At 55.5% G+C, this 23,323-nt stretch overlaps 2 protein-coding genes across 5 annotated transcripts; one reads left to right on the top strand and one right to left on the bottom strand.

Moving 5' to 3' along the window:
* Window positions 1–5,758: 5,758 nt before the first annotated feature.
* On the bottom strand, window positions 5,759–10,539 carry CABP2 (calcium binding protein 2). Of its 2 annotated transcripts, XM_043919481.1 has the most exons (7): window positions 10,382–10,539; window positions 9,705–9,893; window positions 9,099–9,129; window positions 8,133–8,267; window positions 7,338–7,447; window positions 7,090–7,237; window positions 5,759–5,975 (listed from the first exon to the last, which is right to left on the bottom strand). In XM_043919481.1, exons 1-7 carry the CDS (start codon window positions 10,436–10,438, stop codon window positions 5,950–5,952), a joined length of 696 nt encoding a protein of 231 aa, XP_043775416.1. In that variant the 5' UTR covers window positions 10,439–10,539; the 3' UTR covers window positions 5,759–5,949. The 2 variants fall into 2 exon arrangements, with proteins under 2 accessions (XP_043775416.1, XP_043775426.1); XM_043919491.1 differs by lacking the exon at window positions 9,705–9,893 and having other exon boundaries at window positions 10,382–10,504.
* Window positions 10,540–18,425: 7,886 nt separating this feature from the next.
* On the top strand, window positions 18,426–21,201 carry LOC122708610 (glutathione S-transferase P-like). 3 transcript variants are annotated; one of them, XM_043924889.1, is made up of 7 exons: window positions 18,426–18,646; window positions 18,778–18,813; window positions 19,204–19,310; window positions 19,402–19,489; window positions 20,482–20,585; window positions 20,681–20,788; window positions 20,954–21,201. In XM_043924889.1, coding segments are annotated over exons 1-7 (633 nt in total). In that variant the 5' UTR covers window positions 18,426–18,645; the 3' UTR covers window positions 21,143–21,201. The 3 variants fall into 3 exon arrangements, with proteins under 3 accessions (XP_043780824.1, XP_043780814.1, XP_043780804.1); XM_043924879.1 differs by lacking the exon at window positions 18,778–18,813 and having other exon boundaries at window positions 18,508–18,646; window positions 19,064–19,310; XM_043924869.1 differs by lacking the exon at window positions 18,426–18,646 and having other exon boundaries at window positions 18,653–18,813; window positions 19,064–19,310.
* Window positions 21,202–23,323: the final 2,122 nt, after the last annotated feature.

Raw genomic sequence — 23,323 nt, 5'->3', positions numbered from 1 at the left:
TCCCCGATTCGCGCATGCGCCCTCCCCGAGGCCTCCTTATATGTTCCCATGGCAACGGGTCCTGTCCCTACGCGGGTGATGCGCCTCTTCCTTCCAATTGCCTGGACCTCGGGTCTAGGCTGGTGTAAGGTCCAAGGGCGACTTCAAAGACTCCTTAACCTGCCCACCCCCCCCCCCCCCCACAAAGCCCCATGCCGGTGCCTCATCATGACAATCGCAGGAACAGCTCACCTTGAATACTTAAACTGTTTGCCGGGCCCTGTACAATGGACCGTCCTGGATCCTGGACTACACCACCATCTGTAGGGGTCAGACTGATGGTTGGAAGCTTACATCACGTCCGCTAGCTGTTTGCCCTTGGGCAAGTCACTTCAATAGGCCTCAGTTTCCCCGTCTGTAAAATGAAGACATTCAGTTCAGTTCAGTTCAGTCGCTCAGCCGTGTCTGAATCTTTGCGACCCCATGGACTGCAGCATGCCAGGCCTCCCTGATACATCGCCAACTCCCAGAGTTTACTCAAACTCATGTTCATTGAGTCGGTGATGCCATCCAACTATCTCATCCTCTGTCGTCCCCTTCTCCCTCTGTCTTCAATCTTCCCCAGCATCAGGGTCTTTTCCAATGAGTCAGTTCTTCGAATCAGGTGGCCAAAGTATTGGAGTTTCAGCTTCAGCATCATTCCTGCCAATGAATATTCAGGACTGATTTCCTTTAGGATAGACTGGTTGGATTTCCTTGCAGTCCAAGGGACTCATAGGGTTGTTGTGGGGATTAAATGCATATTCATAAAATGTCTACTGTTTCATTTTCCTTTTCCCTATCCATATCTCCACTCAGATCCCTCCCCTCAAATCTCATTTCTCACAACCCTGGATCTTAGACTCTCCTCCAAACATTAACCCTTTTCCCGAGACTCCTCCTTAAAATCTCGTGCCCCTCCCCGCCCCCAGCTCTGTAGATTTTTCTCATCCCCAGGACATTGTTTATTCATTCAACAAACATTTTCTCACTCCATCCTCCATCTCAGGCCTTGTGCTGGACACTGATGGAAATGAACTAGTCATGGTTTCTGTCCTCAAGGAGATCCTAGTCTCAAAGAGAGACAGACAGGGAAGTAAAGCCACACAATAGAGTAAGACAGTATGGATTCCTGGGACAAGGAATTCCAGAGGGACAATTCCTTTGGAATTCAGAGTAAGGGTCCAGCCTTGTGACATCACAGAAGTCTTCCCAGTAGAGGTGGCTTTCAACAGGTGAGTCAACAAAGAAACTGATGTTTTTATACAATGGACTCTTATTCAGCAATAGAAGGAAATTATCTACCTACAGAAAGACACAGACTTATTGCTAAGTGAAAGAAGTCAGTCTGAAAAAGACACATGCAGTATGATTCCAATGATATGACATTCTGGAAAAGGAAGACTTATACAGAAGGTAAACAAAGTATTGGTTGCCAGGAGTTGGTGAGGGGTAAAATTGAATAGATAAAGCATAATCCGGAAATTAGAAATAAGTGGAGTCCATAAGAACAAAGACAAAAAGCACTGCACCCTAGCTGATGAAGTGGTTTCCCGTGGGAGTATGGGCTAACAATTCTCGATGTTGGAATGAGAAGTTACAGGTAAGTAAGGAGGATGAGGAGGCTAGAATGATCCATATGGTAATGGACTAGAGTTGGAGATAATAGGAACTCATGTTTAGCTTGATATAAATATAGTTGGTTATATGCAGAAATATTTAAAATTTTTTATATTCACGGTAGTGTAAATATATATATATCCTCATTCTATTAGCTTAGAGTGCCTAGAAGCAACTTAACATCCGGATCTTGATTTCAAATACCATTCTCCAATAAAATGAAGCAGAGTTCCTTGGAGAAATGGCTGACTCTAGGACTGGGACCGGAAATAGGCAAGATAATTCTGGAGCAGCTAGTAGTGCCTGAAAGTAAGAAAATGCTAAAACAACACTCAAAACTCCCAAACCCAAGCCCCTACAGTGATGGGGGTATGTCAGTGGGGCACAGGAGCCAAATGAAAGAGCTCTCAATGGCCGAAGGTGGAACAAGAAAATTAATAAAATTTTGAGCAAGAAAATTAATAAAATAGTACTGGATTATAATTTGTATAAAATAAATATGAGTCCATATTGATATAAAAAAGAGTGAGCAAATAAATAAATGGAGAAGAGACAAATCGACCTTTAACAGGATTGTATGTAACAGGAGAGAGAAAATGAAATGAGTAATTTTACAGTGCAGAAACCCAACAGAAACACTGCTCTAAGCAAAGTGATCAAGATCAAAATCAATAATGATGTCATGTTGATAGTATAGGCCCTTCATATGCTGGGATGAGAACCCCATTCTTTTTTAAATATTTATTTGGCTGTGCTGAGTCTTGGTTGAGGCATGTGGAATCTAGTTCCCTGACCAGGGCAAATGAACCCTGGCCCCCTGCATTGGGAGCTCAGAGTCTTAGCCACTGGACCACCAGGGAAGTCCCAAGAACCCCATTCTAACTGTCATAAAAACAAACAAATGTCGCAGTTTAGGGACATTCTATAAAATACCTGACTGGTATTCCTTAAAACTGACAAGATAATTAAAAAAGAAAATTCTGTAAAACCATCACAACCAAGAGAACCCTAAAAAGACATGATGTTTAGTGTAACATGGTGTCCTGGAAGGCACTCTGAAACAGAACAAGGGAAGAAGTGATGAAATCTGAATAAAATGTGGTCTTTAATAATAATGCATCACTATTAGTTCATTGGGCTTCCCTGGTGGCACAGACCGTAAAGAATCTACGTGTAATGTGGGAGATCCAGGTTCGATCCCTGGGTTGGGAAGATCCCCTGAAGAAGGGAATAGCTACCCACTCCAGTATCCTGGCCTGGAGAATTCCATGGACTGTGGGGTCTCAAAGAGTCAGACATGACTGAGCAACTTTCACTTCACTTCATTAGTTCATGAGCAGTGACAGAGGTACCATTCTAATATAAGATGTTACTAGAGTATCATGGTTCATTCTGTGTGTTGACCTGACTAGATCACGGGGTGCCAAGGCCATAGGTCCAACATTATTTTGGAGTGTCTTGAGGGAGCGTCTGAATGAGATGCATTGAATCTGAGTACTAAGCAAAGCAAATGGCTCTTCCCAGTGTGGGCTGAAGATCTGAACGGAACAAAAGGGCTGAGTAAGTGGGGAGTTTTGCCTGCCTGACCTTTGAGCAGGACTCAGACTGGAACTTCCAACACTGACTTTTCTGGTTTTCAGGCCTTTGGGCTCAGATTGGAACTGTATCACCAGGTCTCCCATATCACTAGCTTGCTGACTGCAGATCTGGGGATGGCTCAGTACCCATAATTGCCGGAGCCAATTCCTTAATAATAAATATCTTTACACAGTCACATCTCCTATTGGTTCTGTTTCTCTGGAGAGCCTTGACTAACACATGGGAGAAACTGGATGTGAGGTATTCAGGAGCTCCCTGTCCTGTCTTCAATGTAATTCTGCAAACTGGGAACTACTCTAAAATAAGTGGATTAATATCGTTATCGGGTGATGGCTACCTGGCTGCATGTGCATGCAAAAGTTCACTGAGCTATACATTCATCCATGTTACTGAACATACATTATACCCCAACTATTTAAAGCCTGAAACTGAGACTGCTCTGGTGGTCCAGAGGTTGAGAATCCACCTTCCAGTGCAAGGGACATATGCTTGATCCCTGGTCGGGAACAAAGATCCCACACGCTGCAGGGCAACCAAGCCTGAGCACTGCAGCTACTGAACCTGCAAGCTCTAGAGCCTGTGCTCTGCAAAGAGATGCCCCCACATGCCGCTGCAAAGACCCAGTGCAGCCAAAATTAAAAATAAATAAATATATCAAGTGGACTTAACGTAAAAATCTCAACTGACAGCTTCTCTTGGAAAACCAGGAGATCCTGTAGCTCTAGCCTATTCCAACTGGCAGCAGTCAGCGGAGCTGGAGGGCAGGTGCCCCCTTTAGGCGGGGGAGGGGGTTCTCGGCCCCACATAGATGCCGCCTGCTTATTGGTCCTTCCAGCCCTGGTCCCTGCTCCTGTGTCTGCTTGGAACTTCTTGGCTAAGAGCGTTTTTGGGGTGGGAGGGCATATGGGAGGTTTGGGGGAGCTGTGGGCACTTCTGATGCCAGCAGACACATGGCAGCCAATTAAAATCTCCCCACCAACCATCCCCCCTCCCCTCTTCCAACCATAGTGCCTGCCAAGCTGGGGCCAGTGGGAGGCTGACCTTGAGCAGGGTCTGCTCTTCCCCTGGCCCATGTCCATCATTCTCCTCAGCCCCTGCAGAGGGGACAGACTTCTTCTCGGGCAGCAATGCCATCTGTGAGGGGAGGAGGAGGGAGGGTGGACCATGGCTCCCAGACAAGCTGCAACTCCCCCGTCATCCCCAAGCCTGCCAGACTGGCAGGAGAGATCACCTAATTGGGGATTAAGGATTAATTGTGATCTGCCAGGCAAGTGGTGCTGAGGCTGCTGCAGCCAGCCCTGGCACCTCGGTGTCCAGGCTCCAGACTGAGCGAGGCGCTGGTGGCTGCCCGCCTGCTCTGTCTCAAGGCCATCTTGTTGGCAGTAGAGGTGGTGAGACCAGGCACAGACACTGAAAGCTCCTCCCCCTTCTGGGCCTAGAGGTCAAGTTCATCCTTCCTCCCAGCAGGTGGGAACAGCGGCTGGTCACTCAGGGCTAGAAGAGGCCTCGGCCTGTCCGGGGGTCCACTCCGGCCTGAAGGTGCCCTTTCCGGTTGGCACTGTGACTCTATAGTCCCCAGGCCTGGCTGAAGTCCCCTGATGCTTCTTCCTAATGTGTGTGACTGTATGCCAGTTCCTCAACCTCATGGAGCCTTCCAGCACCAACAACAGGGGCCGGACCTGCCCAGGAGGCAATGGGGGACCATGGCCAGTTTCTGGATAGGAATGTGACAAAACACAAATGGCATTTTAGGAAGAAAAATCTGGCAGCACGTGCTGCACGGCCGGGAGCAGGAAGAGGGCGGTAGAGCTGGGAGAACTCTGCACGTCGTTGAGACCCGGCCTCCCGGGTCTCTCGATATGGAAAATGACGACCATGGCAGGGCTGGAGTGAGGAGCTGTGTCATTTGGTTTCCCTGGGAGGCAGACACCAAGATGAAGTTAGGAACGTCAAAAAGAGGAAGTCTGATGAAGAAGGACTGGGCAGAGAGTCGCTGATTCGAGGCTGACCTGACCACACCTCGGCTAACCTAGAGGGGAGCTTGGAACAGAGACCAGCTGTGTGCTCGGTCAGTGGCTGCAGGCTCCCGGGAAGAGGGAGGTGTGTGCCCAAAGGCTGAGATCATACCCTGAAGGGGCCTGTCAGCTCCCTCACTCCCTGCAGCCCACCAGCAAGTATTTTCTTGCAGGGAGCTCTGAGCTGCACCCCTCTAAAAGGAAATGGGATGGAGCTTGGGAGAAGCCCTTAGGCCTGTGGTCCTCGGTTGTAACCCTGGATCCAGCAGGAGCCCTTCACAGGGTGAGGGGTCACTATGCACCCAGCTCTGGGAGAAGCAGGTTGGGTTCACTCATCCGGGAACATTTCTCAATACTTGCTCTGGGCTGGCTGCAGGATTAGGGAGGGCCCCTTACCCACCCAAAGTTCACAATCGAGAAGACTTCACTTTGGGGGCCGGATACCTGCAGGATGAATGAGCAGTGGAAGCTGTGTCCCTAGCTCGAAGATGCTTTATTGTCAGAGAGACAGAGCTGGGCTCGGGGGCTCGGTGGAGGAGTGGGGTGGGGGTGTTGCAGGCAAGGGCTGTGCACACAGGTGCGGGCAGGGAGGAGAGGGAGAGGGGTCCCAGCTGGAGGTGCAGGGCTCCAGGAACACACTGGCAGGCAGTGGCTCTGGTCCCAAGTCCTGTCTGCTGCTTCCAGCTTCTGTGCAGGCTCAGCGAGACATCATTCGCACAAACTCTGCCAGGACAAAGCCAACATTTCAGTCTGCTCTCTGGACCTCGACCCCCCGGAGTGAGGCGAAGATACTGGCTTAGGGGGGGAGTGTGGCCAAGGGCAGGGCCTGCAATGGAGTCCCCTGAATTTGGTGGAGAATACCAGGAAGAGGGGCTTTGTCTTATGGGGGGGAAAATCTTGTAACTGAACCTACTTTCCTCTTTGCTTTGACTGCTAGGAAGCTCGGGAACACTTCTGAGCCTACCTTGGAGAATTTCTACACACTGACTTTCCTTGTGTGTCTTTAGTCACTCAGTCGTGTCTGACTCTTTGCGACCCTATGAACTGTAACCCACCAGACTCCTCTGTCCATGGAATTCTCCAGGGAAGAATACTGGAGTGGGTAGCCATTGCCTTCTTCAGGGGATCTTCCTGACCCAGGGATTGAACCTTGGTCTCCTGCATTGCAGGCAGATTCTTTACCATCTGAGTGACCAAGGAAGCCCTGACTTTCCTTGAAAGTGAAAGTCGCTCAGTTATGTTTGGCTCTTTGCGAGCCCATGGACTATACAGTCCATGGAATTCTCCAGGCCAGATTACTGGAATGGGTAGCCTTTCCCTTTTCCAGGGGATTTTCCCAACCCAGGGATCGAACCCAGGTCTCTCACATTGCGAGCGGATTCTTTACCAGCTGAGCCACAAGGGAAGCCCAAGTATACTGGAGTGGGTAGCCTTTCCCTTCTCCAGCAGATCTTCCTGACTCCAGGAATCAAACTGGGGTTAGCTGCACTGCGGGCGGATTCTTTACCAGCTGAGCTATGAGGGAAGACTTTACTTTCCTTGGCTTCCTTTTATTATTTAATCCTTGTTTTCCCTCTGTTGGGAATGGGTAGGCTTCCTGGATCTAGATGCTGGCTCCATCCACTTCTTTTGCTAAGCACCCTCGCTTCCCTAAGAACTTTCTCCTCCCTAAGACTTTGTCCTCCTAATGGGGTTAAGCGTAGCTTCCTCCTAGGTTCTCCCGATGGTTAGCTGGGAGAGGACGTAGGTGTGCTTAATGCAGAGCCTTGCGGCTCTTCCTCTGTGAAAACTCGTGCAGGGTCCGCGGTGCTGAGCGTAGGGGAGCGGTGGGCGGTACCTTCGAAGTCCACCAGGCCGTCCCCGTTGAGGTCAAAGTCGCGGAGGATCTCGTCCACCTCCCGCTGGCTGAGCCGCTCTCCCAGCAGGGCCTTCAGGGCCGCCCGGAGCTCACCCAAGCTGATGCAGCCGTCCCCGTTGGTGTCGAACTGCGGCGACACCGGGTCACGGACCGAGTCATTAATTAGCGCGGCCCCTCCCTCACCGCAGACACGCAGGCCCCGCCCCCGCCGGCCCCGGGGACCCCACCTCCCGGAAGGCGTCCCGCAGCTCCCGGACACCGATCATGTCCGCGGTCTCCGCCAGCAGCTTGGGGCCCATCAGCTCCACAAAGTCTTCAAAATCCACCTTCCCGCCACCTGGGGCCACGCCCATAAGAGACCCGGAACCATTAGAGACCCCTGCCCAGCCCTGGCCTCCTCCACCCTCCTGGCCTGTGTCCCTCTCCCCGCCCCACTGAATGGGCCTTTCCCTCCCTCTGGGTCTCCTAGGCTGTGTCTCCTGCTGGCTTCCCTTAATTTTCCTGAGGAGCTCAGTTGGGCTCAATTCCTGGCTCCAGTGGCTCGGCTGTGAGACCTTAAACAAGTCACGGGAACCTTTCAGAGACTGTGACTTCGTGCTAAGTCGCTTCAGTTGTGTCCGACTCTTTGTGACCCCATGGACTGCAGCCCGCCAGTCTCCTCTATCCATGGGATTTCCCAGACAAGAGTACTGGAGTGGGTTGCTATTTTCTTCTCTAGAGGATCTCCCAACCTAGGGTTTGAACCCTGGTCTCTTAAGTCTGCTCCATTGGTAGGCAGTTTCTTTACCACTAGCGGAGACTGTTCCCTCACCAAAAAGTGGGCCTGCTGGCCCTTGACCCACCCGCCTCATGGGGGATGGTGAGATTCTCTGGAGGCAGAGAGCTTGCTGTGAGAATGACCAAAGTCCTGGGTTCTGGGAGCCAACCTGTGTAGACACCTCGGTTCCCTGGGCTGCCCGGCTGCCCTGACCGTGGCCATGGCCTCTGGAGAACTGGGGGTGGGACAGGTCTCAGGCACATACTGATTTGCTGGGAGATCTCGATGAGCTCCATCTCGGTGGGCATGTAGCCCAGCGTCCGCATGCAGGCCCCCAGCTCCCGGTAGCCGATGTAGCCGTCCCGGTCTCGGTCAAACTCCTGGAAGGCGGCCTGCAGCTCTGCCAGGCAGGGCAGGGTCAGTCCTTTCTGCATGTCCCCTGGGACCCCAGCCTGGATTAGACCTTCTCACCTTGGTCCAGTCATGTCCATGCTCTCTAAACAGCCGTTTCTCTTTTGCTACCCCAGGGCCTTTGTATATGCTATTCCTGTCATTCACTCTGCAAATATTTAAGGGACATCTGCTCTGTGCCAAGCGCTGCTTTAGGTACTGGGGATGTGGCAGTGAAGAAAGAAAAAGATGAAGGAGAGAAAGAGAGAGGGAGGGGAAGAAAGAGAAAGGGAGAAAGAAAGGAAGGAAGGAAGAGAGGAAGGAGAGAAAGGAGAGAGTGAAGGAGGTGAGAAAGAAAGCGGGAAAAACAATCCTTGACCTCATGGAGCTCACATTCTGGAACATTCTTGGTCTTTATGCCACCTATTCAAGGAGGTCTTCCCTCTCAATTCAGTCCCCTCTGGCTCCTTTGATCACTTCCTTGATTGCACGTAGCACCATTTGTACTGGCAATTGACCTGTTGACGTCTCTCTCCAGAGGACACAGGCCAGATCTATCTGGTTGGCCACGTTTCCCAGTACTCAGAACTGTGCCAGGCCCACAGTGGGCACCCAGGAAGTGTTCGCTGGATGAATTAAAGGGGACTGTGTCCCGCAGGGAAAATAGAACCAGGAAACTGACGGCTGGGGATTCTCTCAACCCCGCCCTGCTCCTTCTGGTCCCCGTCTTTCCGCTCAGATCCCCTGCAGCCTGCTTGCTCCCAGTTCCTCCTGGAGACTGCTCAGACCCCCACCCAGTGCCCCCAACCCGGAAAGTCTCATTCTGTCCCCAACCCTTTACCTTCAATCTCCTCAGGCCGCAGCTCCCGGTCCTGAGGGGAGACAGAGGGGTTAAGAATTCCCTGGACAACCCCCCAGGTACCAGCACCTCCTCATTCTTGTTCTCTGGGGCCCCCCACCCAGCCCGCACAACATGCAGGCACTCCTGTCCTCCCACCATTCCTGCTGATGGGCTGGGCATCTGGGCCCCCTTCCCTGTCCCCTGTGCCCTGCCTCCTGGAGCTCCATTAGCCGGAGGTGGAGCTGGGGTTGGGCAGACCCTCGGGCTTGGCCATGGGGGCCTCGGGGTCACCAAGTCTCTCTGGTTCTCTCTCTTCCTCTTTGGGGGCCCTGTCCCCTCCCTGCCCATCCCCTTGGTGGCTCCTGTCTCTGCCGTTTCTCCGAGTCGCTCTCTGCCCCACTCTCCTCTCTTTCCTGGCCTGTTTCTCCAGGCCCCCCCTGTTTTGATCTTATGTCTGCTTCTCCACGCCTCTCTGTCCCCCACGTCCCTAGATCCGCGAGCCTTTGCTGTGAGACCCCCACTCAGTCCTCTCCCCGCGCTCAAGGAGAGGCAAAACCTGGGGGCAAGGGCGGGGGCCGGAGGCAGGCAGGTGGTGGCCGTACATACGAGCTGGGTGGCGGCGATGCTGGGCCGCAGGAAGATGCAGGCAGGCCCCACCACGCTGGTGAGCACGGAGTAGCCCTGGACGCCAGGCCCCGGGGCCCCTGGCTCCTCGGGACTGGGGCTGGGGCTGGGGCCGGGGCCCAGGCCATGGCGGGACCCCCCTGGGGGGGAGCCAGGCCACGGCCAGCGGTCCTGCAGCAGAGCCAGCCGTGAGCTGGGGCAGTGACGCCTCTCCACCCTCACTTGCCACCTCTCCCGTCATTAGAACGCAGCACAGGACGGTGGAACCTCACCATCAACACTCTCTACTAGAAGGGGCCACTCCCTTACTGTTCAGTGGGGCAAATCGAGGCCCAGAAAAGGGGCAAGGCACAGGGCCATGGTCACTCCGGAGGGCAGGGGCAGCAGCAGGAAGGGGGCAGTTGGATGGGCAGCCGGGGTGGGGGGGGCCTGACGAGCTTGGCAGGGGGAGACCCAGAGGTCTGCTGGAGCCAAGACCAGGATGGGTCAGAGTCTGCGGTCTGCCAGGGAAGATCTTGGTCGACGGTGGTGGGTGCCAACCCCTCCATCCCCCTGCTTTGCCCACTTGTGACCCCAGTCGGGCCCTGCCCACCCCATCAGACCCTTTCAAGGTCCAGCCCAGCCTCCCGGCTTTGGCTTCTCCCCCTTAACCCTCCTACCTTAGGCCCCCGGTGCCGGGGCCGCTTGGCACAATTTCCCATGGGCCCTTGAACCATGCCAGGCCTGGAGTCCCGGGGACAGCCCAGGGCTGGGCCTCAGAGGATGCTGTGGGCTCCCACCAGCCCCCAGCTGCTCCCAGTGAGAGTCTGGGATCACTGCAGGGGATTTTCCGAGGGTTTTGTGGGGAAGATCGCGGGCGGGTGGGCAGGCGGGGAGCCCGGGGCACAGGGGCTTGGGTCCTAATCCGGGATTATCTCTGAGCATCTCTGCTGGTGAGGGGGGCCACTCAGGGCACAAGGCCCCCCCTGGAAGGCACAGCCTCCCCGTGCTCACTCCTGAGGGTCTTGCAGACACTCCCTCTCCAGCATCCTCTCCCCCCAGCCCAATCTGGAGAGATTTAATGTCTTCAGAAGCAGGGCCTGGAACTTGGAGGAGGAAGCCAAGTGCCTTGATTGCCGGGGTGAGCTGGGTCATCTCTCCCGGGAATGGCAGACCCAGGAAGCACCTGCCCCTCCCTGCTGGACCCCTGCTGTCACCTCAGAGCATCCGCCCAGCCTGCCTGCCCTCGGCACCTCTGCCTGGCCCTGTTCCAGCCCTGCTACTTGGGCGAGGACCCAAGGACAGCTGACTCTGGGCTCCGTGGGCTGGAAATAGGGTTCAGTGATGGCAGAGGTGGGGGTGGGGATGCCAGCCTCCCTCTGGGCAGCTGAGTGGCTGCTGGCCCCTCCATCAGCGTGCGTGTCTGAGCTCCCCTCCTTGGGTTCAGCCCTGGGTTTGTCTGATGGGGCCCCAGCTAAGCTGTGGGGTCCTCGCTGTTCCCCCACGGTGCCCTCAGCTGAGGATGACCCCACACCCCGGCCCCCTTTACCTGCCCGTAGGCGGCCTGCACCTGAGCCTCCAGTTCCCGGAGGAGTGCCCGCCGCTTGGTGGCTGCTGGGCTGGCAGGGGCCCGGCTAGGCCCTGGAGTGCCCTCGGAGGGGGTGGGGTCCCCCGTGGGGAGGCTGCCATCTGCCGGGCCCTGGGGAAGGGCCATGGAGACGAGCGCTTGGCACCTCCTGCCTTCTGAGGGGCACTGCCCCACTCCACATTCCCAGGGCCTGCGGGAGGGTGGCTTTATGGGCAGCTGCAGGTGTGGTCCCCGCAGGGTCCCTGCTACTCTTCTTCCTGATTCCGGCTTCAGGGGCTGGTGGGCCCCAGACCCTCCAAGCACCCTGTCTTTCCTAGCTCCCTGGACCCCTCGCACAGCCCCTCCCTGAAACCCTGCCTTGCCATCCGCCGCATTCAGGCTGCCACAGACCATGTCCAAGGCTCCTCGCGTCACAGCGGCCTCTCTGCCCATCTGCCCATATGCCCCTCCCCTCTGAGTCTGTATTGCTCTCTGCCCCTCCCTGGCCCCTCTGCCCTGGGGGTCTCTCTGTGTCTGTCTCACCTGCGGCTCTCGCTCCGCCCCCTGCCCCCTGCTGACATCTGCCCAGTGGTGTCCCCGTGGGTCCCTCTGCCTGCCCGTGCCCATCTCTTTGTCAGTTTCCTCCCTCTGTTGGGTGAGACTCTTTCCCACATCAGTCTGTCCCTCTTTCTGTCTGTGCATTCTTGCTCTTCCTGTTCTCCATAGATGCCCTCTCCCAGGATGGCTCCTGGACTCTGGAAAGACCATCCCCCTAAGCCCCATACCATATCTGCCCCTCTTTCCCCCACCCAGAGCCCTGGGGTATCTCTGCACTTGTCCACCTCCCCACTTCCGCCCGCACCTCCCACCTAACCTGTGCCAACCTCCAACTTCCTGCTTCTCAGGGAGAAGGGTGGGGGTGGGCCAGCAGCCTGCAGAGGTCTCTTGTGCGCCCCTCCCTCCAGGTTTTGCCCCCCAGCCCACTTACCGCCCAGCTGCTGGCTCCTCACCTCCCAGAATGAGGTCAGTTGTCCTGCCCCAGCCCTGCTCCGGGCCCCTCATGATTTATTCACCTGCCCCCCGCACCGGTCTTTATCCAAGGGAACCAGATCTCACCAAGAACCTGCCACCTGAGCTGGTGGTGCTGGCCTCTCTTGGCCACAACATGGCCATCCATTCATGTATTTCTTTTTCAAACACCTGAGGTCTCCTGGGATCCAGCCCCAGGCCAACACGACAGACGCCATCTGCTCTGAGGGCCCTGTTTTCAGGCACATCTAATTCAGAAAATGGCCGAGAGACAGTCTCCAAGAGCTTTGGGGCATGGACCCGGGCATCAGGAAGGCATCATGGGGGAGATGGGCAGATGGGCAGCATTCTAGGCATTGCCCACTGATGTTTACCTGGGCAAGTCCCAGGGTCCCAGCAGGGACCAGCTGTGAACATGGGGTGTTCCAAGGCACTGGAATCCAGCAGGGTCTGTGGGTGGAGGCCCTCAGGAGGGAGGAAGGGCTTGTAACCCCCTGCAAAGGCTGCAAGAGGTAGGAGAAGACTCCAGGGAGACTCGATTTCAGCAAATGTTTGTGGACCCCCTGCTGTGTGCCTTTCTGGACCCTCCCACCTGGTTTGGACCCTCCCACCTGGTTTGCACCTTCAGCAAACCCAGAGAGGCTGTGGAGGGGTGAGTGCAGGGAAGGGCCTGGCCGGCTGTCAGAGGAGGAACGTGGGGACCTTGCTGCGATAGGGGCTGGGAAGTGACCTGTGAGCCGAGACCAGAGGAATGAAGGGAGTGACCGCATGAAGAGGGGTGGGTGGACTTGCAGGCAGAGGGAACGGCCTCCACAAAGCCCTGAGTGAATCTGAGCAAAGGCCAGGGTTGAGAGGCAAGTGGATGCTGGCTGGCGGTCAATGGTGGCTCATTGTGACCATTCACGTTGACCATTTGAAGGCTCAGCTTCAGCATCCTTCAGTCCCTCTGTACCCTGAGTCATAGCTCCCCCCAGAGGCCAGGCGTGCACAGCATCCCCAGCGGGACTGCAAACATCCCTCAGAGAATTCTGTTTTCTGCATGGTCTTAGAATGGACCTTCAGGCCTGGGATCCCCCTGCATTTGCTGTGTGACCCTACACAAGGTATTTCACCTCTCTGAGTCTTACTTTCCTTATGGAAAGTAAGTTCCATGGTAAGAAAGTTTTCTTATCTAGAAAGTAGGGGTTGACCTAGTATTTGCCTCATGGTGCCTTTGTGAAAATTAAATGAGAAAAGACCAATCAGGTTCCTGGCATATTGGAAGGGCTCAAAAAACTGTGGATGTCACATGAGATGAAAGAATCCGTGTCCAAATAACCTCCTAAGAAGGTGGGGAAGTGTTGAGAAATGTGTCCCAAAGTATAAGCCAAAGAAGTGGGGACTATCACTGGTCAGGGTATGTGGGCTGGAAGCATTTTCAATGAAGTAGCAAAGCCTTCATGTCTGGCTCCAGGGTCCAAGATGACCAGGTGGATCAGTGGTGGACAAACGAATGGATGGATGGTTTGGTAGATAAGTGAGTGGTTGGATCGGTTGCCAGATTATGTGATGGGTTGATGTTTGAATGGCTGGTGGTGAGAAGGATGAACAATTGAGAAGATGGATGGATAGACAAACATGGATGGAAGGATGAATGGATGGACAGGTCGATGTATAGTTGAGTAGATAGATGGGAAGTTGGATGAATGAATGGATGGACAGTTGGGTGGGTGACTGCGTGGAAGGATGGGTAGATGATTTGATGGGCTAATGGTTTCATAGACAGATGGTTGGTTGGATGGACAGATGGGTGAATGAAAAGATGGAGGGGTAAAGTAGAGGATGATTGGGTAGGTAAATGAGTAGTGGCTGGGTAAATGAAATGGTGGGTAAATGGACAGGCAGATGTTTTGATGGACTACTGGTCTAATGTTTGGTTGTTGAATGGCTGAATAACTGGGTGAAAGTGAAAGTCACTCAGTTGTGTCTGACTCTTTGTGACCCCATGGATTATACAGTCCATGGAATTCTCCAGGTCAGAATACTGGAGTGGGTTCCTTTCCCTTCTCCAGGGGACCTTCCCAAGCCAGGGATCGAACCCAGGTCTCCTGCATTGCAGGCGGATTCTTTACCAGCTGGGCCACAAGGGAAGCCCAAGAATAACGAAGTGAGTAGCCTATCCCTTCTCCAGAGGATCTTCCCGACCCAGGAATCAAACCAAGGTCTCCTCCATTGCAGGTGGATTCCTTACCAGCTGAATAACTAGGTAGATGGGTATATAGATGGACAGACAGGTAAGTGGAGGCGGAGAGATGGCTGGGTGGATGGACTTGCTGTTGAAGGCCTTACATTCTTTATTCAAAGAGTTCATTAGGGTAAAGACCATATTTTACTTGTTTCAGTGTTTCCCCTGATGTCCGGTCCAATCATTGCTGAGACATACTAATTAGTGTGTGAATAAAGACCTGTGCTTGGGGACTTCCCTGGTGGTCCAGTGGTTAAGACTCTGCACTACCAATGCAAGGGGTGTGAGTTTGATCCCTGGTTAGGGAACTAAGATCCCACATGCTCCACAGCACAGCTAAAAAAAAAAAAAAAACACCCAATAAGAATTTCTTAAAAAAAAAAAGACTTGTGTCTATCTCCTCCTATTCTGAGTTGAGTTGTGATTTCCCCTAAAGGCAAAGATGATGACTTCTTCTCTACCCTGTTCCCCATAAGCCAAACCCAGGCATGGCCCATGGTAAGATATCACTTAAGACATACACAGATCCATATTTAGATATCACTTCATGGTCACCAGGATGTTTCACTACGGTGAAACAGACAAACAATCACAATCATTGGTGAGAATGTGGAGAAGTTAGAACCTTCATAGGCTGCTGCTGGGCTTATACAATGGTGAAGCCACTTTGGAAAAGAGTTTGGCAGTTCCTCAAAATGAGTTACCACATGACTCAGCAACTTCACATTTAGATATATACCCAAGGGAACTGATAAGTTCACACAAAAATTTGTGTGTAGCACTGTTACAACTTTCATAAAGTGAAAGTTGCTCAGACGTGTCTGACTCTTTGTGACCCCATGGACCAGACGGGCCCTGGGATTCGCCAGGCCAGAATACTGGAGTGGGTAGCCTTTCCCTTCTCCAGGGGATCGAACCCAGGTCTCCTGTGTTGCAGGCGGATTCTTTACCAGCTGAGCCACCAGGGAAACCCAAGAATGCTGGAGTGGGTAGCCTATGCCTTCTCCAGCAGATCGTCCCACTCAGAAATCGAACCGGGGTCTCCAGCATTGCAGGCATATTCTTTACCAACTGAGCTATCAGGGAAGGTGTTACTCATAACAGTCAAAAAATGAAGCAACCCAAATGTTCATAATACATAAATGGGTAAACAAAATGTGTATGTCCAGACAATGGAATATTATTTGGCCATAGAAAGGAATGATGTCCTGACCCATCCTACAACATAGATGAAGCTTGAAGACATTATACTAGGAGAAAGCAGCCAGACGTGAAAGGCCACATCGTGTATGATTCCATTTATATGAAATATCCTGAAGAGGCAAATCTATAGTGACAAAATAGATTGTGTGCATGCGTATTAGTCACTCAGTTGTGTCTGACTCTTTGTGACTGTAGCCCACCACGCTCCTCTGTCCATGGGATTCTCCAGGCAGGGAAGGCAGGAAGAGGAATGAGGCGTGATGGCTAACGGGTCCAGGGTTTCTTTTTGGAGTGATGAAAATGCTCTGGAATTAGTGGTGATGATCACGCAACACTGAGCATACCAAAACCCACAGAACAGACACTTTATAAGGGTGAATTTTGTGTAGCAATAGAGCTCTTACATATACTTTAAACCCCACCAAAGACAGGGGCTGACATATACATGGACTGGAGGCGGGGGACGGAAGCTGCCTGCCCCATGCGACTGGGAAAGCTGTGCTCTGGGCCTCAGAGGAAGAGGCCCCAGGGTGGCCGCAAAGCTAGACCACAGGCTGGGCTGGGGGAGCCAGAGGCCTGTGGGTAAAAGCAGTCACCAGAACACTGCGGCATGGTGCTAAGGCCTGCCCGGAGGGCCCGAGCGTGACGGCTGGGGTGTGAGCTGACGGGAGGCCTGCTGGCTGTCAGCATGTCTCCAAGCTCCCAGGTGTGTGATGCTTGTGCACAGAAGGTGTGCAGGCGTGCTCCAGGCCAGAGTGGGTAACTGAGTCTTTCTGAGCCTTGGGGTCCTCTTCTGTATAAGGGGAACACGACCCCCTTCCTCCCAGGCTGCGGTGGAGATGACATGAAACCATTTATGCAAAAGCTCTTTGTAAGCTGCTAAGTGCCGGGCAGATGTTCCTGCAGCTGTGAGTCAGGGATAGATCCCAGCTCTGGGGCCACCTCGCCCACCCCCTCCCAGACCCAGGCAGCCGTGGGCTCCATGAGGCTCAGGGATGCTCCTAATCGGGCTTGCCTGGTGTTTTCCCACGCTTGCGCTGGGTGCTTCTGCACATGGGGAAGGACAGCTTCCTCTTTCTGGTGGCTCTGATGGGAAAAGCAGGCTCAGTCAGGGGCCAGTTCCCAAGAGGACCCCACCCACTGCCACCCCCAGCACCAGGAAGGGGCAGCCAGGAGAACCGGGCTGTGGGTGCAGATGGGCCCGTAGGGAGGCTGGTACAGGCCCCGCCTGGAAAGACACAGCCCTCCCAGGTCCAGAAAGTCTTGCTCACTCCAGTTCATCTGTCTTTCCATTCACCCGTATCCCTGGGCTCAGCCTGCATTTGAAGAGTACAGAGCACTTTGTTGTTGTTTAGTCACTAACTCATGTCTGACCCTTTGCAACCCCATGGACTGTAGCCCACCAGGCACCTCTGTCCATGGGATTTCCTAGGCAAAGGATACTAGAGTGGGTTGCCATTTCCTTCTCCCAGGGATCTTCCCGTCCCTGGGATTGAATTCATGTCTCCTGCATAGGCAGGGAGATTCTTTACCACTGAGCCACCTGGGAAGCCCTCACAGAGCCCTTCAGTTCAGTTCAGTCTCTCAGTCGTGTCCGACTCTTTGCGACCCCATGAATTGCAGCACACCAGGGTGTCCTCCCTGTCATCAACTCCCGGAGTTTACTCAAACTCATGTCCATCGAGTCAGTGATGCCATCCAACATCTCATCCTCTGTCGTCCTCTTCTCCCCCTGCCCCCAATCCCTCCCAGCATCAGGGTCTTTTCCAATGAGTCAACTCTTCGCATGAGGTGGCCAACGTATTGGAGTTTCATCTTCAGCATCAGTCCTTCCAATGAACACCCAGGACTTATCTCCTTTAGAATGGACTGGTTGGATCTCCTCACAGTCCAAGGGACTCTCAAGAGTCTTCTCCAACACCACAGTTCAAAAGCATCAATTTTTCGGCGCTCAGCTTTCTTCACAGTCCAACTCTCACATCCATACATGACCACTAGAAAAACCATAGCCTTGACTAGGCGGACCTTTGTTGGCAAAGTAATGTCTCTGCTTTTTAACATGCTGTCTAGGTTGGTCATAACTTTCCTTCCAAGGAGTAAGCATCTTTTAATTTCATGGCTGCAATCATCATCTGCAGTGATTTTGGAGCCCCATAAAAAGTCTGACACTGTTTCCACTGTCTCCCCATCTATTTCCCATGAGGTGATGGGACCAGATGCCATGATCTTAGTTTTCTGAATGTTAAGCTTTAAGCCAACTTTTTCACTCTCCTGTTTCACAGAGCCCTTAGACGTAGTCACATAACAAGGCCCTGCAGAAGAAAGAGTGAGGGTTGAAAGTGATGCCCCGAAGCCAACCTGACGTCTTCACGCTCTGACCTTGGGAACGTCAGCCTGTGCTTCAGTTTCCTCCTCTGTAAAACGGGATCTGAACAGGACCAAGTCTCCGGGTTGTAAAAGGTGTAAATTTCTCAGCGGTAGCCCTCAGTCCCTAAGGGTTTGCTATTATTATCAAGGAGAGAGGCTGCGGAAATGGGTGTTTATTGAAACAGCATTCATTCAAGCAAAAAGCATTTAGGGAGCACCTACTGTGTGCTGGTGCTGGGACGCTCAGCCCTGGCCCGCTGGGGGCCCTGAGGATGCTGTGTTCAGGTGTGGTGAGGAGGCCGGTAGTGGCTGCTCGGTGCTGAGTGTGGGAGCCTCTTGTAAAACCGCTGCAGCGGCAGGTGGGGTGCAGGGCTGCAGAGACCCGGTGGGCCCCTCCAGCCGGCTTCACCACACCCACACCTCGCCCCAACCCAGATCCGCTCGGTGACTCGGCGGATTCCCGGGGTGGGGCGCCGGGGTGGAGCAGGACCTTAAATATAAGGCCTCCGGGTCCTCCCCACTTCCTGCCACACTTGAACTCCGCCGAGGCCTCCAGTGAGTAGGGTCTGGACCGGGCGGGGGGAGGCGCCGGCCGAGCCACCCCGCTCTCCGGGCGGCCTGAGCGCCGGGCTGCCAGCCCCTGGGGTCCTTCGTCCCGCAGCGTCCCGTCTGTCTGCCTATCCTAGTGCCGCCCTACACCATCGTCTACTTCCCGACCCGAGGTGCGGCCGCTGCTCCCTTAGGAGGGCGAAAGGCCCCGGCAGGACGCGCAGACTGGACAGCGCCCGAGGCGGAGGCGGGACCCCGGGGCGGCGGGGCGGGATCGCGAGCTGGGGTCCCGCCGCGGCGTCGGCTGTCGGGGCGGGGGGCCCGCGGGCGGTGCGCTCTATTCCTTCCTGGGGCGAAGTGGGCTGGGCCTACACCCCTGTCCCCCTGGCCCAGACGCTGTGGGGGCCCACTCTGTATCCGCAGCTCATCTTCTCAGCGGGCTCAGAATCTAGTCTGTGTCCTGTCTCCGCATCCAGCTCCCATCCACTCCTGACTTCCCCAGGGGGCTGCTGCGAGGCTGGGGTCTCTGCCCACCCCCACTGCCCCGTCCTCCCCTCCCCCAGGGCGCTGCGAGGCCCTGCGCATGCTGCTGGCCGACCAGGGCCAGAGCTGGAAGGAGGAGGTGGTCACCAAGGAGAGCTGGCTGCAGGGTCCACTCAAGGCCTCCTGCGTGAGTGACGGCGCCCAGACAGGTGGGGCAGCCCTTGAGCAGGGGGCAGCTAAGCTCAGTGTTCCTCACCAAACCGTGCCCCCCCCCGCAGCTGTACGGGCAGCTCCCCAAGTTCCAGGACGGAGACCTCACCCTGTACCAGTCCAATGCCATCCTGAGACACCTGGGCCGCACCTTTGGTGAGTCCCGAGGCTGAAGGCAGCCCGGTCCAGGAAAGCACCTGAAGGGTCCCACCCAGATGTCCCGGGATCCGGTCCTACGACTGGAGGATGGGCCAGGTGGCCCTTCAGGAAAGGGCAGGGCCTGGGTTAGGAGGGCTCTAGGTTACAGAGCTGGGGTCTCCAGTCCCCCCAGGGGCAGGGGCCACATGGCTTGTGCCGGCAGCCCTCCTGGGCTCATTGTTTCCTGGATGACAGCTCAGAGGTGGTCACTGGCCCCCACATGCTGCGTGCTGCTGTAGGCTAGAGTCACTGTGGGTGTGACCAGGAGCTGCAGGGCCGGTCTCCTCCTGCCCTGGCCTCACCTGAATCTGGAAAGCTGGGGCACTCAATGAGCAGGCCCGTGGCCTTGTTTCAAAGATGGCAGGAATGTGGCTTGGGGAGGTGGCTGCCTCTTTTTCGGCTAGCTTGTGGGAAGGGGGTCCCACATCAGGGAAGTCAGGGAAGGGGAGTGGGAGCAGCCAGGCCCAGGCCCACCCGACTTCGGCGAGACCCAGAGTGAGAGGACGGAGGCCTCTAGCACAGCCTGCCTCTCATGGTCCCGCCCTGGGCAGTCCTGCACTCAGAGGGACACGCCAGTCTGCAGAGCCGCGTTCTGGCCAGGCCCCACAGTGGGCACCCCTCAGGCCTGGGGGTGGGGGGACGTGATCAGAGGCCTGGCCAGCCATTGCAGGGGGACAGCCTGGAGGAGGGACTGGGGGTGGTTTGGGCTGGGAGTTCCCTAGTCCCAGGGACCAGGGTATGGTCTCAAAGACGAGCACCTGGGCTCCTGCTGGTACGTTCCTTGGGCTTGTGGAGATGGGAGTGGCAGAATTGGGCAGAGGGGATCCCCCAGCACAGGGGACCTGGGTGCCCAGACCTGAGGGCTTCAGGTTTGGGGGGAGAGGGAAGCACTGAGTGGGCGGGAGGCCAGCCCGGCCAGAACGTGACCCTCCACCCGGCCGCTGATGCAGGGCTCTACGGCGCAGACGAGCGGGAGGCGGCGCTGGTGGACATGGTGAACGATGGCCTGGAGGACCTTCGCAGGTGCTGCGGCCACCTCATCCACCACAAGCGTGTGAGCAGTCCGGGCTGGTGCTCAGGGCTGGGGCGGGGAGGCTGCATGGGGCCAGGCCCACCGCAGACCGCCGCGGGCATGACTTCCTTTCGCAGGAGGCGGACAAAGCCCGATATGTTCAGGAGCTGCCGGCGCACCTGAAGCCTTTTGAGACCCTGCTGTCCCAGAATCAGGGGGGCCAGGCCTTCATCGTGGGCGACCAGGTGAGCACTGGGTCCAGCCATCGGAGGCCCATTTCTCAGATGGGCAAACCGAGGCCCAGAGATGGCCCGTAAACTGGCTCCCTGGAGCAGCCAGTGTTCTGCATCCCCCAGCCGCCCACCCTGTCTCCTGATCCCACTCAAGCCCTCCCGCCCCCTGCCCTGCAGATCTCCTTCGCCGACTACAACCTGCTGGACCTGCTGCTCAATCATCAGGTGCTGGTCCCCGGCTGCCTGGACCCCTTCCCCCTGCTCTCGGCCTATGTGGCCCGCCTCAGCGCCCGGCCCAAGCTCAAGGCCTTCCTGGCCTCCCCGGAGCATGTGAACCGGCCCATCTTTGGAAGCCGCAAAATATGAGCCCAGCCTCCCCCGGGAGAGGGACTGCCCTTGAGACGAATAAACACAGTGAGAGGGAAGCTGTGCTGTGGTCACTGAGGGCCCGGGTGGCCGCTGGGGAGCCCCAGCCCTTCCCAGACTGTCTCAAAGAGGATGAGGGCTGGGCTGGGCCTTGAAAAAGCTCCATACCCTCAGAGCTGCCAGGACACAAAGAGGAGTTCCCAGTCCAGAGAGGAAGATGAGATTCCACACCTCCAAGATCCACCCTGGAGGGCTGCCTGCAGGAGGGGGTTGACCTTCCCGGGGCCGCGGCAACCTGGGAAGCATCTCCATCGGAGAGAAGGGCCGCCGTGTAGGGGACACGCAGTTCCTGACTACTGTGGGATGAGCTCCGTCACCCAACACAGGCAGGGTGACTGGTCTCTGCACTCTCCGGTGTTGCGCACACGTGTCACTTGGAGTGACGCACACACTCGAGTGTTTCACACGCGTGTCCATGTTGCCCGTTCTTGGGTGTCACCCACGGTCACCCCCAGGCAGTGCGGCAGGTGGCCAGCAGGGCCCAGGTGTGTGGCTGAAGACAGACCTGGGAGTTCTGGGCATGCCGTGCTGCTTGGGGACGGGGGTGGGGGTGGTTAGTCAATCTTCTCCTCCAGCTCCTGGGGCCTCTGTCAGCTCCTCCCCCCCGACTGTGGGAGCACCCCACCACCTGTCCAGTCCCAGCCCAGCTCTCCTTCCTGCAAGGCTGTGACTGGTCAGCCTGGCCCGGCCCTCCTGGTGCTCCTCAGACAATGTGCAGGCAGATAATTCCAGAAGGCCTGCATTCCCAGCGCAGAGCTCTCATGGTTCCTCGCTGCTCTCCAGGCAGAGTCCTCAGAATGATGAGCCTGCCGGGCCTTCCTACATCAGAATTCTCTGGTTTCCAGAACATTCCCCACCCCCAGCGGCCTGGCTCACCCTTAGAGCTGCTCTCTGCTCTCCAGGTAGCCCAGCTCTCCTGCCCCTCCCCGCCTTTGTGCGGCTGATGACCCACTTCCCCGCCCACACCTCGCCTCCCCCACTTTCCCCGCCACCCCCACAGTCACGCCCCTCAGCCCTCACCTCCCTGCCCCTCTTCGGCCAGGTGCCCTGGGCACTTCTGCCTCTCTGCTCCGTGGGGTCTGGCCGCCCAGTTGTCTCCCCTCCAGCCCTCCCCCTGTGAGGTCAGAGACCGGATCAAGTTCCTTTCTGTCTCCCCTGGCCCCAGATGAGGTGCTGCTGACTCACCTTTGTTGTTGCTCAGTCATGTCTGACTCTTTGCAACCCCATGGACTGCAGCACGCCAGGCTTCCCTGAGCTTCACCATCTCCCAATTAGCTCAAACTCATGTCCATTGAGTCGATGATGCCGTCCAACCACATCATCCTCTGTCACCTGCTTCTCCTCCCACCCTCAGTCTTTCCCAGCATCAGGATCTTTTCCGGTGAGTCGGTTCTTTTCATCAGGTGGCCAAAGTATTGGAGCTTCAGCTTCAGCATCAATCCTGCCAATGAATATTCAGACTTGATTTCCTTCAGGATTGACTGGTTGGATCTCCTTGCTGTCTGAGGGACTCTCAAGAGTCTTCTCCAGCACCACGGTTCAAAAGCATCAATCTCTGTGGTGGTGGTGGTTTAGTCACTAAGTTGTGTCCGACTCTTTGCAACCCCATAGACTGTAGCCTGCCAGCCTCCTCTATCCATGGGATTTTCCAGGCAAGAATACTGGAGTGGGTCGCCATTTCCTTTTCCAGAGGATCTTTTGAAACCAGGGAGTGAACCCAGGTCTCTTGCTTTGCAGGCAGATTCTTTACCGTCTGAGCCACCAGGGAAGCCCATAACCTCCTTTAAGATGCCACAAGCCAGGATTCGAACCTGGCCTCTCTGACCCCAGAGCCTGTGCTTATAACAACTCTCCCAGCTTGAACCACTATTTTTTAATATCCTGGCCCAGGGTGACTGCAGTTACCAGGTTCCCTGCGAGCTGGTAACTCTGGTGACCCCTTCCGCCACTCAATTATATGGAGACAGGAACCCTAACAGGTTGGGCTTCCAGCCTTTCAGGGTCGGGGTGGAAGTGGAACTGGTTCCAGTTTAAAGGCTGGATCAGGAACTTCCCTGGTGTCACAGTGGACAAGAATCCATCTACGAAGGAAGGGGACACGGGTTCGATCCCTGGTCCAGG

Source organism: Cervus elaphus, chromosome 2 (assembly GCF_910594005.1).
Source record: "Cervus elaphus chromosome 2, mCerEla1.1, whole genome shotgun sequence".
In the NCBI taxonomy this organism is placed as follows: Eukaryota; Metazoa; Chordata; class Mammalia; order Artiodactyla; family Cervidae; genus Cervus; species Cervus elaphus.
This window is presented reverse-complemented; position numbering and strand designations above follow the sequence as displayed.